Below are 12,885 nucleotides of genomic sequence, written 5' to 3' on the forward strand. Positions count from 1 at the left end.
CACACCTGAGCACAGGTGAGCTCTGACACCCCCCATGTCCCAGTGCATCCCCCCTGCACACAACAAAGGGGTGTGAACCCCAGTGCCTGGGGCTCAGTAATGAACTGGAAACGGCTCTGCGGGGCCCCAGGAGCTTTGTGGGGTGGAGTTGAGGGCACACCTCGCCCAGGACAGCTCCCCAAGGGCAGAGCCTTCCTTCCCAGGGGGATATCCCAGATATTCCTGCCCCTGTCCCCTCTCCCACATGACCCTGGTGCACATCTGGCCTCGGACAGATGTTCCACAGCTGGAGCAAACACGACTGAGGAACTTCCTTTCCACAAACCTCCACACAAATCAATATTTAACACACGCTGATATTCTGTGTGTACAGATGAGTCCTCCACTCCAAATGTGAGCAAAGGGCACGACACAAAAAATAACAACAATTGTGATTACAACACGGAGAAATGAGATTCCCACTCTCCCACATTCTTAACACTGCTGCCACGAGATTTTTAAAGACCATAAAATTAGCCCAGAACTATTTGTGAATTTGCTCTGCAAATCAGCTGTAATGAATGATCTGTTTTGATCCTTCCCTGGAGTCTCATCCTAAATCAAAGTACTACAACTTAATCTTTTAACAAGTTTCCTTCCTAATGAACCTGCAGCCTCACAAGTCTCTTGAGAAATCTGATGTGTGAATTTAGGTTTGCATGCTTTTCCTTATAAACCTTGATTTATAGATTATTAAAAAAAAAAAAATTCAAAGGATTTGTGCCCTTGAAAGCAAAAGTTCATCAATTCCAGGAGACTGGAAAGGTGACAGTGCTTCACTGGGCTTTCCTCCCCTGCTGCCCCTGCCTCCCAGGCAGAATGTTTTCTCCAGAGCTGAACAGAAATGGATCCTGGAGCAACAGGAGCCAGCTCAGACATCAGCTCAGAGGGAGAGAAGCACTGCTGAAACCGAGATTGCCAGGGACAGAACTGGAATGAAGGCCCAGAGTTTGTACCTGGATCAGAAGCAGCTCCTGGAGGAGAGGACAGAAATGCAGAAGCTCTGCAGGCTCTGCTGCCTTCCAGAGGGATGAGCTGCAATCTCTGGGGATGGATCCCAGAGCTCAGACTGGCCTGCAGCCCAGCACCTCTCAGGGCACACACAGGAGGAGTGCATTCCAAAAAATCAAACTCTGGCCAAGGACTTAGAGAGAAAAATGTCAGCAAGTGTCCATCTCAACACCACCCTCTGGGAAACGAGCTGACTTCAAAAGCTGGCAATGAAACTCCTAAAAAAACCCCAAAACAATTCCAAACCACACCACTAAAAAAACCTGGCAGGAGTGCTGGGCTTGGCTTTTTTTGCCATGTCCTTTTGAGACATTGGCTTTTAAAAGGCACCTTTTCAGTTCTGTCGAGACAGTACAAATTCTGCTGCAGGAGAGATGACATCAATACCAAATTGTCCCAGTGCTGCCCTGGGACCTTCCCCAGTCTCCTGGATTACCCTCCTGTTCTCATCTGCACGTGCAAATTAAAGAATCTGCCAGAAATACACCTGCTCAGACATCAACGGGCAGCATTCTACAGCAGCCAATGCACTCCACTGAACGTACAAAAGGATATGAAAATCGGATTGTGACTGGAATGCAGAGTTTGGAGCATTAAATCATGTCAGGCATGTATTGGCATGTGAACCAAAGACTCCCTGTGCAGTAACTTGGGTCTGTTCTCAAGGTTTTCCTTCCTAAATCAACATGCAGGAATTATTTAGCACACCTGAAAAAACTGGCCAGGAATATCCAAGATGCCTGGAAAGGATTTCTGCTCAATTCCTTGTTTTCCTTATAGGATCAATACTGTCACTGAGGAGAACTACAGCCATGTGCTGTGACTGATGTGCAGCTCAGAACCTCTGCAGGTCTGTGTGCCTTGTAATCCCCAGGGTTTATGTAAACCTTTGTGAACTGTCTTTCAGAGAAAAAAAGATCCATCTGTCTGTTTTCAAACACGTGGCAGAAAGAATCAACCACCAGAACAATGCCCAGCACACCCTGGTCATCCTTCCTGAGCACCACACCTTTCCCTCCTGGAGGACAAGGGCTGCCTTCAAGGGAGATGTGCAAATGTTTTGCACTGTCCTACAAAAGCTGGAACTTTTTAAGCACATAAGCAAAAGGAAAGAAGTTGTAGAGAGCAAGGAAAATTCTGCAGATAGATACCAGTGGGCAAAAAAACCTGAATATGAAACAGCCTGAGCAGTGACTGCTCCCCCAACACTCAGGTACCACTGAAAAAGCATTCAGTAACTTTATGTAAGTGTTCCATGGAAATTCTGCCCTTTTGCAATCCTGCTGCTCACAGAGGTCTGGGCAAAGCTGCTGCAGCCTCTCCAGCTTTCAGGTCAGGGCATTTGAAAGAGAACAAGAAGTGAAGACAAATGTGCTCCCTGCAGAAGTTCACTGCTTATGCAACCAGGGAGAAGAGAAATGCACATTCCTGCAGGGCTGTGAAAATCCTGCAGCTCTGCCCAGAGAGCACCCCCAGCCCTGCCAGAGCAGCACCTGAGCAAGGACAGGGAGGGAAAACACCTGGAGGGAGCTCAGGGAGAGCAGGCTGAGCCCCAGGTGAGACTGAGATCCAGGTGTGACTGAGCCCCAGGTAAGACTGAGCCCTCTTCTTCTCCAGACAATCCAGGACAGGAGCAGCCTGCCAGGCTCTGCTGAACCTTGCTGGGTTTTTTGTGCCCTCAGAGGCAGCAGCTGCTGATGGGATGCAGAGCAGAAAGCCCTGAGTTAGGACTGGGCTGAGCTGAGCCTGGACTGGGAACCACAGACCATTATCTACCTGAGCTACCTGTGAGCAGTTCCAGTGCTCAGGTGTGGGCAGGGCAGCTCTGCTGCTCCCTGCCTTGCCTGGTGGGCCTCCTGTGCCTGATCACCTTGACCAGGTAATCCAGGAACCGAAGGAAACAGCTCTGCACTGACAGCTGGGCACCCGAACTCCTCCTCCTTTAGACTGAGCCTAACCTAGGACATGATGGAAGCTTTGCCATGATCCCAGCCCAAAGGCACTCAGTGTTTGCACAGTGCAGGCACTGCCACTGATAAAGGGCTGTGCAATAATTACCAGGGGCTGTGTAGCTGAGAGAGGCACAAAGGAAATCTTCATTATTAATACAGAACTGCATCTCCTGATTGAAAACGGGGACAGACTGGAGAAGGAAGCCTGATGCTTCCTCAGGAGAGTCATGGGATGCAAAAGCAGCAAGACAAAGGCCTTCCTCCACACAAGGAACACTCTTTGAAGATCTCAGAGTCCTTTAAAGATGAGATGAGAAAAGAATATCAGGGTGACTCATTTGGTCTAAATGTCCCAGTTCAGCTATGCTAAGTGCCAGATACTGTCTCCATAGTGAATATTTACTTTGAGATTAGAACAAAACAGCAAAAGGCACAGATAAAAGATTTCTCTCCAAGGGTACACAGGTAAGGTAAGAGATTTCTTTTTGGGTTGCCATGACCTGCTCAGGGGCAAGGTCAGGTCCAGTTTGAGAATTAAAAATAATCACATTGAAATAAAAGTTCTACAGCTGCTCCTAATGCCAGGACTTTGACTTTCCCAATGCCACAGAGCACAGATCTGTTACCAACTGCACTCTCACACTCCCAGCTGCACCTCTGGATTCTACCAGCAGGAAACCCAGGTCAATAAACCAACCATTCATTACCAGCTAGCTTTGTTATTGGCATTTGATCTTCATTTCCTCCAGCCACACCATTCTCAGAGCCGAGTGTGACCAACACACCAAGCTCTGCTGTTTCCAGATGCTGTGAGCACACAGAAGGCTCTGCCCAGACCCCCAGAGGTGCCAGCTCAGTACCTGTGCTCAGGTGCTCAGGCTCTGTTACTGCTGCTCTTCCTGAGCAGTATTTGAGCATCAAATCCTTTTCTTCCCTCTTTATAAATGAATATATTAAATTTCTCTGCTGCTCAGGACTCCTGTGATGGCTTGCATGTTCAGCCATGAATCACTGTGCCAAGAAGGGCCACAGTGACTGCAGAGGGAGGGAGAAAAGAAGAAATCAAACTGTACCATTCCAGGGGGTTCTGATCTCATTTGCAGACAAGTAAATATTGAGGAAATCTTGGATTTTGGTGGAATTACTCTGGATTTGCACTGTCTGAGCCTGAACCTGAGCCAGGCCCAGCCTGTGTTCAGGTAAGCTCATTAAACACCTCCCAGCCCTGTGACTCTGCTGGGAGCACTCGTGCTTAAAGTTAATCTCGAGCTTAAAGGCTTTGGAGGATCAGGGCAGGAGGGCTCAGCCATGGGCAGGACTGAGCTGTCCTGAGGGATGTTCTGAGCTTCTGAGGGAGAGTGCAGGGTCAGCACTGCCCCAGCCCCCAAAACAGGAGATTACCAGGACACCCCAACCCCCCAAAACAGGAGATTACCAGGACATCACTCCAGTCCAAGATGGTTTCTTTCTGGGGGAAAAAGCCATTATACTGGTGGCAGCTCCAGCCCTTTGGTTTCTGTCCCTGCCTTTAGCTCATCCCTCACCCAGATGTGGTCCCACAGCAGCAGCAACTGCAGAGCACCCAGACAGGCAGGATTTAGGATTTCATTCTGATTTCATTCAGTACTGGAGAAGGCTTAGGCACTGCTCAGCTGCTTCCTGCCAGTGCCAGAACCTGGGAATGAGGTGAGGGAAAAGCTCCACATCCCCCAGGAGGAGCTGAGAGGGGCAGGGAAAGCAGAACCCAGAACAAGGCTGTGCTGAGGGCAGGGGCAGTGAGGGGGGCTCAGGAGCCAGCACCACCAGCAGGAGACACTGCCCAGCAGGAAAGGGTTAAATGACAAGAGCAAACACTGCACTGAAATGAGGAAAAGTGTGAAATGTGGTGAGTTCAGTGCCCAAGGGATGGAGTTCCAGGAAGAGCACATGAACCAGGGGCTCCTCCTGCACCTGGGCCAGGCCCAAGGTTAAACCTGAGCCTAAAGGTCAAACCTGAGCCTAAAGGTCAAACCTGAGAAGGCTCAGGGAACCACAGCACAGGTGCTGAACTGGGGTCCCACTGTGCCTCAATGTCCTGCACGTTGTGCCTCTTCCATGTGGCTCATCTTCATTATTCCTCACTGGAACACAAAGTCATTTTTAGTTCTGAACAATACAAAAAGTTTAACAACCTCTCACAATTCTCTGATTCCAAACACAGTTCTCCTCCCCCTTCTCCTTTCCTTTTCTCCTCTAAACTGCAGAAATACACAAGCATTAGCATAATTAAAGGAGCCAGCAGGGCTAATAGGGCTGATTTAGTCCAGAAGAAAAGGATATAATTATGAGTGCCAGTGACAGGGCTGTAGTGGGGCCACGATGCTGGGGACACCAGAGGGACACTCTGCACCACAGCAGAGAGGCTCCACATTGCCAATAGTTATTCTGCTGATTTCTGTGGTGACAGAAGTCACACACGGGCTAGGGGGAGATGCACAAAATGTGTCTGAACATCCTCCCTCTGCTCAGCCCAGGCTGGCTCTGCACTCACCCCACTGCCAGGGATGAAGGCAACGAGCCATTGTCAAGGGCAACCACAGAGCAGCTTTTTTCACATTAGCATCCTTAACGTTTTCTATCTAATCAGATTTCCTGGAGGTTGAGGAAAGCTGCCTCTCCTCATTACCAGCTGCTAGCCCAGATTTCCCTCTCCCCATCCCCAATACGTATTTTGCCATGCTTGTCTGCCTTTCTGTGTAAAAAGGTTATGTATGCCCAGAGGGAGACTAAATGTTACAAAAAAAAAAAAAATAGCAAAAGGCAAAAAAAATCCCACATAAAAACAGAGCTATGGGCAAGTGTCCAAGACTCTTGACTGTGTGACTGTGACTAACCAATGGGTGCTTTTTAAAAACATTTCTCTCATTTTATTCCCTTCCCTGGATGTAATAATACAACTCAAATTAGTTTTCCAGGAGCTGACTCCTTTTTATGTAACCATGTTTTATACAGAAAGCAGCAGCAGCTTATGTTTAAACTATTTAAGAGAACAAATAGCTGCAAAATGCACTTGAGATGGCCCTTGTGCTGCTGGCACTGCATTCCTGCCTCGAGGGAAGCTCCAAAAACTCTCTGGGTTTTGCTGCTGCGTGGAGGCAGCTGTGAGCAATGCCCAGAGCCACGGGAGCAGCAGCCAGGTAAGGATGGCAGCTCTGCCTGAGCTGCTGCCTCTGAGACCCTGACCCTGTGAGCCCTGCAATGGCTCTGAGACCCCGACCCTGTGAGCTGTGCAATGGCTCTGAGACCCCAGCCCTGTGACCCCTGCAATGGCTCTGAGACCCTGACCCTGTGAGCCCTGCAATGGCTCTGAGACCCCAACACTGTGACCCCTGCAATGGCTCTGAGACCCCGGCCCTGTGACCCCTGCAATGGCTCTGAGACCCTGACCCTGTGAGCCCTGCAATGGCTCTGAGACCCCGGCCCTGTGAGCCCTGCAATGGCTCTGAGACCCCGGCCCTGTGAGCCCTGCAATGGCTCTGAGACCCCGGCCCTGTGAGCCCTGCAATGGCTCTGAGACCCCGGCCCTGTGAGCTGTGCAATGGCTCTGAGACCCCGGCCCTGTGAGCTGTGCAATGGCTCTGAGACCCCGGCCCTGTGAGCCCTGCAATGGCTCTGAGACCCTGACCCTGTGACCCCTGCAATGGCTCTGAGACCCCGGCCCTGTGAGCCCTGCAGTGGCTCTGAGACCCCGGCCCTGTGAGCCCTGCAATGGCTCTGAGACCCCGGCCCTGTGAGCCCTGCAATGGCTCTGAGACCCCGGCCCTGTGAGCCCTGCAATGGCTCTGAGACCCTGACCCTGTGACCCCTGCAATGGCTCTGAGACCCCGGCCCTGTGAGCCCTGCAGTGGCTCTGAGACCCCGGCCCTGTGAGCCCTGCAATGGCTCTGAGACCCCGGCCCTGTGAGCTGTGCAATGGCTCTGAGACCCCGGCCCTGTGACCCCTGCAGTGGCTCTGAGACCCCAACACTGTGACCCCTGCAATGGCTCTGAGACCCCAACACTGTGACCCCTGCAATGGCTCTGAGACCCCGGCCCTGTGACCCCTGCAGTGGCTCTGAGACCCCGGCCCTGTGAGCCCTGCAGTGGCTTTGGCCACACGGAGCTGGAGATGCAGAACAAAGCTCAGCTCCTGCACGGCCCCAGGACCCACCTGAGCCCAGGAGTCTGCATTGGGGCACAGCTCATCCTGGACATCTCCTGCTGCTCCCCCTCCTCCACCTGCTGGGCCAAGGAGCTCACCTGAGCCCTGCAGGTACCACAGAACTGCCCTGGACCTGCTCTCCTCAGTGCATTGGCCATAAAGGTGAGGCTGCAGGTGTGGGGGAAAGAGCAGGAAACCAAGGAATTTCTAATTTAGGAAACATGGATCTCATTTTCTCCTTCCCACTTTTGCTTTTAGAAACAGGCCCAGGACATGATAAATGATGGAGTAGCACTGAACATTCCCCAAACACCCCCACGAAAAGCCTGGAAAACCTTTTACCTGCATGCCCAGGGAGTCCAAATCCTCAAGTGATAAATGAGGCTCCCCAGGCACTACCCTGTACCAAAGTGGTTAAAGCTGCAGAGAAATCCATCATCTAAACAAAAGGGTGGCAAATCAGAAACACACAGGTTTTATCTGTGCTCCCATGCCACCATTCAGCAGATTAAAAAATCCATTTTTATACTCTGCAGACTCTTCCAAGTCTGCAATTTTCCATGAAACTTCCATTATGACATTTTACTTGGAGAAGGTTGCTAACAGCTTCCTAGTTGTCATACCTTCCAGTACCCTCCAAAATGTGTAATTTATGTCACAGTAACAAGTTTAAACATTCCTTTTCCTTTATCCTAACAGCACAAGCGAGCTGTTAGCTGCTGGGCTCACACTGGAAGGGATTTCTGCCAGGATTTGTTTCAGCCACTCCATTAACTCCCATGGAAAGCACAGCTCAGATCACCTCACAACCAGAACTGCTCGAGCCTCATGCCAACAACCCACTGAGGATGCTCCCATCAGACTTCCAGAGGATCTAACACCACTGCCAAGCAATTCACAGGGCCTGAAGAAAAACAGAAAGCAGCCCAGGCAACCTGAACTACAACAGAGGATTCCTGATCAGATATTCTCAGATATTCTCCCTCCCGTGCCAGAGACAGCATCTCTCAGAGGAATCACACAACAGCAAAAACTGAGCTCCCATTTCCTCGGGTGGTGACAGGAAAACCAGCGTGGCCACAGCTCCTGGTGGGAATGCAACACTCCTGGGAAGAGACACTCATCCATCCTTGTGCAGGCAATAAAAGGTGACAAACCTTCCTCTGAGAGCCAACCATGTCCCTGAGGATGAGCAGGAGTGCCATGGAGGCAGCAGTGACACAGGCCCTGCAGATTTAGGGAGAACACAACAGGAACAACTCCTGGTGCTGCCCAGAACCTGCACTGCTCCAGCCTTCCCCAGCACATCCCAAATTCCCCAGCACTGAACCAAATCCTGTCCCTGCAGACTGCAGAGAAAAGGCTCAGCACTGCTCTGCTCTCCTGGCTCCTCTTGGACAGGCCAGGTGTGAACTGGGGATTCGGTCACTGAAATCCTCAGGTGTAAATTGGTGATTTGGTCACTGAAATCCTCAGGTATAAATTGGTGATTCTCTCCCTGGAACCATCAGCCCAGCTCCTGCTCTGCAGGAATCCAGGTCCCAGTGCAGATTCCACTGGAACAGCCAGGAGCTGCTGCTGGAGTCCCACAGCAGCACACAGGGAATTCGGGGAATTCGGGGAATTCAGGGGATTGAGGGAGAGCACAGCAGTCAGGAGGAGGTGCAGGGCCCACCTTTCATGCTCATGGCAATGGGATTTTCCTGCTGAGCTCCTGCAGAGGTTCTGCTGCCAGCACCTTCCCAGGGAGCTGGACAGGAACAGCCCTGGGCTCAGAATTTACTCATGAACAGCACAAACCCAGGCAGGTGACAAGAAATTCAAGGATTCACCTGCCCTTCCTGTTCACTGACTCATGAAATCTCAACTTCTACCAAGTCAGCCCCAGAATGAGAGGACAACTGGACTTTCCTCAAACTCTCATTTTAACATTCAGTTCCATCACCATTGAAACAAGAAACCTCTCCCCAGGCCTTAAACCAGAACGTGTACCACAGTTAGTGTTTCTGGTGAGATGATAAATGCTATTTTAATAAAATACTTTCATTTTAAAAGATACAACTCTCCCACAGGTGGTACAAAGAACATTCATGCAGAATTTGGGGAATGTAACAGAAGAAAGCAACTGACTGAAACATTTTGGGCTAATAGTGAGAGCTGAGCAACCGATGCCCATCATTACAGAGAGAATAATGCAAATGATTTGGGATAAGAACTCCAAGCTGCTCACTCTGCCATTCCTGCAGACACCATTGTGGCCAAATCCAGCCCTGAATATTTCATCTTAGAACACTTGTACCAGCAGCAGCATTATTTGTCTCGGCAGATACCAGAGCTAATGCAGAAAGTAGAGGCTTACCATGTGGAATAGGAAGCAGTAATGCAAAACACATATGGAACAATGAGAGAAAGTATTAAGAAATAGAACTTAAAATAGCTTAATCTTATGTACACTAGATGAAGGAGATACACCTCATTGGCAATTCCATATCAGTAAACACAGCACGAGGAGAGACCATACCTTTGCTTTATCTGAAAAGGAAAACAATCTACTCATTTTTTATTTGGTTTTTTTTTTTTTTTTTTTTTTTTTTCTGCTCTGCATGCATTTCATTTCCCAAAATGCAACCGGGCGTGCATGCCAAACAAGGTGCCCCGCGCTGCCGCCGAGCAGCTGCCGTGAGCCGAGTGCAGGAGGCGGTGCAGGGCAGGGCGCTGGGCAGGGGCTGCAGCCCCGGAGCCGCGGGGAAGTGCCCGGGCCGGGCAGCAGCAAGCAGCTTGGGGCAGCCAAGGATCGGGGCACGGTGTGAGCAGCAGAGCTCCAACAGCCTTGAGTGACCCTGAGGAAAAGCAGCGGAGCCGTGGCCGGGGAGGAGCCCCGGGGGCTCGGGTGACAGTGGCCCCTGGGGACACTGGCAGGCAAGCGGGGGGGACACGAGTGCACGGCTGGGGACACACAGCACACCCGGGGACACGGCAAAAACAAACAGAACATGGATCCATAGCACCACAAACCTTCTGGCTCTGTGTTCTCTTTGAGGTGCACTTGCTTCAGTGGGCAGCAGAAGATTTCGTGACACTTAGCACGAAAAGGGGACTCTTTTTTCTTTAATTCCGCAGATTGGATGGAATCTTGCCGTAACATAATGTACTCCTGAGTGCCAGGGGGAGCGTCATCCATAACTGTGGTCACCACATAACAAAATGAACTCAGGTTAGAGCTCGAGCAAAGCAATCCCAGAATCAAATCAACTACAAAACGGCAGGGTGGGGAGAGACAGCAGGGGAAGGAAGGTTAAAGGAGGGAAAATAAACTTTAAAGTGTAAAGTATCTTAGTCATGGTGGTAGAAGGGCAGGAAAAAACATTTACTTTAATAAACATTGCTTCTCATAAACCTTAACACCATCCCATGTCATGCAGCTTTGATAAAAGTAGAATAACACCTCTGAAAAGCAACACAGCTCCTCCTGTATTTGCTTTATTCTCCCCTAACACCTCGATGTGTCCTGCATGCAGATCAGGAGCAAAGCAAACCAAACCTGCTTTTATGGCCTGGCCATAGGCAGGGTCTGCAAAAACACCAGAGAGCAAACAGCCCACAGCTGCAGCAGAGCCACAGCAGGGTACTGCTCCCCAAAATACCATGGACATGTCTGTACCAGGATAGAGAACCACAGCCCACGTCTGTATCAGGATAGAGAACCACAGCCCATGTCTGTATCAGGATAGAGAACCACAGCCCATGTCTGTACCAGGATAGAGAACCACAGCCCATGTCTGTACCAGGATAGAGAACCACACCCCATGTCTGTATCAGGATAGAGAACCACAGCCCATGTAAATCACATCCCATCCCTTTTATCAGGATATAAAATCACACCCCATTCCTGTATCAGGATATAAAATCACACCCCATTCCTTTATCAGGATAGAGAACTACACCCCATTCTTTTATCAGGATATAAAATCACACCCCATTCCTGCATCAGGATATAAAATCACACCCCATTCCTGCATCAGGACAGGAACCACACCCCATTCCTCAGAGCAAGGATAACCCAGTGACATTTGACTCCATCATCATTTTCCATGGATAGAGGAGTAGATGTACAAAGAGAAAGCACATTAATCCTTCTGATGGTTTTCTTGTAAAACAGCAAGTAATTTTTAAAGCTGATCTTCTAAATCAATAGAGCCATTAATAACATAAAGGATAGACAGTCTGAAATGTTTCTGAGTGGGGTCAGACTATTAAATGGCAAAAAGATAAAACATAAAGAAAGTTCCAGCTACCTCAAAGTATTACATTACCAGAAAGAATTGAAACACTTTTCCACTATCTAAAAAAAATGAAGCTTTAATAAGAGAGATAGTGAGATTCCTCAGCTGCCAGCTTCAGACACAGAGCATCTCACATGAGCACAAATCAGCTGCTTCTTCACAGGACAGCCTGCAACCACCAACTGGTATTTGTAGTGTAACACAGAGAGATAAAACCATACCCCAAAGCAGAGCAGGAGTCCCCAACCCCACACAGAACTGGGGCACACCTGCATTTCCTTGGCACCTTGCTGAAGGCACACAGGGAACCAGGGTGCCAGCCCCAGCATTGTGTCCCTGCTCTTACAGCTCAGCAGATAATTGTTTTTATTGATATATTTCAGCAGATAATCGTTTTTACTGATATATTGCAGTAGATAATAGTTTTTACTGTTACATTAATAGTTTTTACCCCTTTTATCCTAATGCACTCCCCATCCTCATGGGTAGAACACACTGGTGTTCCCCATTCCCATCTTCCCACGAATAAAACAGAAATAAGACTCCACATGTCATGGACACAGGCCATTAATTTCCTGCTAAAGAACCTGTATATTCTCAGATGTGAGAAATAAATACTGCACAGCTTTAAAAAATGAATCCTTGTTCCTTCCCCTCCCAATTTGATGGAGACCAAACCCACAGTGACTGTGCACACGAGAGGAGTTTGCTTAGCAGCAAATATAAAATATCTGCAGTAACTATTATGTTTCCTAGTCAAAACATTCAGCTTGCTAAATATCACCCTGTAGCACATTCTTCAGCTCAAATAAAATAATAATAATAATTACTTTAATAAAAACTTGCTGTCAACAAGCCAGCAGGAACAGAATTTCTTCATCCTGGAAGCTTCAGTGAAAGTGATGTCTAGGATGGCTGCTGGCACCAGGATGCTTTTCAAGATAAATTCCAGCATGTTTACTTTCTACAAACACACCAGCTGAAGTCTGCTGGTTTGTGTCTTTCTTTTATGTCCAACTGCATTTCAGTCCCATCCAGAATTGCCAGAATCCATAACATCAACCCTGTCCATAGGTCTTGGCTGGGGTTCCAAATGAATAATCTTTGATGTAATTCAGAGTTTAATAAAGCTGTAAGGAAATATCTTTCCCCCTGGTTTTGCATAGAGAGGTTTCAGCTCTGCTGCCTGCAGGCTGTAGCAACCACAGGGAAAATAAAATCCAGGCAAAACAAATTCTCCTGCTCCTGTTGGACTATTGTTCTTGTATGTATGACACGACTGAACACAAAAAAATTCTATTTCCGTGGATCCATTCAATCCTTGAATGAACTTTCCAGGTCACCACCTGAGATGTGACTTTTCCTCAGTCCCCAGTGGCTCGTTTTACACACTGGGAGCCCCAGCCTGCTCACACTTGCA

General features: G+C 49.0%; 1 protein-coding gene across 4 annotated transcripts in view; it reads right to left on the reverse strand.

The window, feature by feature from the left end:
- FGF13 (fibroblast growth factor 13) overlaps window positions 1–12,885 on the reverse strand; it is a 160,965-nt gene that overhangs the window by 65,204 nt on the left and 82,876 nt on the right. For 3 of the 4 annotated variants that reach the window (XM_088173410.1, XM_014885009.2, XM_088173409.1), the window contains exon 2: window positions 10,198–10,365. The exons of the other annotated variant lie outside the window; for it this stretch is intronic. In XM_088173410.1, coding sequence (XP_088029536.1) covers window positions 10,198–10,365 — 168 coding nt within the window. The remainder of the gene's footprint in view (window positions 1–10,197; window positions 10,366–12,885) is intronic. 4 annotated transcript variants of the gene reach the window in all.

Source organism: Sturnus vulgaris, chromosome 14 (assembly GCF_052056855.1).
Source record: "Sturnus vulgaris isolate bStuVul1 chromosome 14, bStuVul1.hap1, whole genome shotgun sequence".
NCBI classification, from domain to species: Eukaryota; Metazoa; Chordata; class Aves; order Passeriformes; family Sturnidae; genus Sturnus; species Sturnus vulgaris.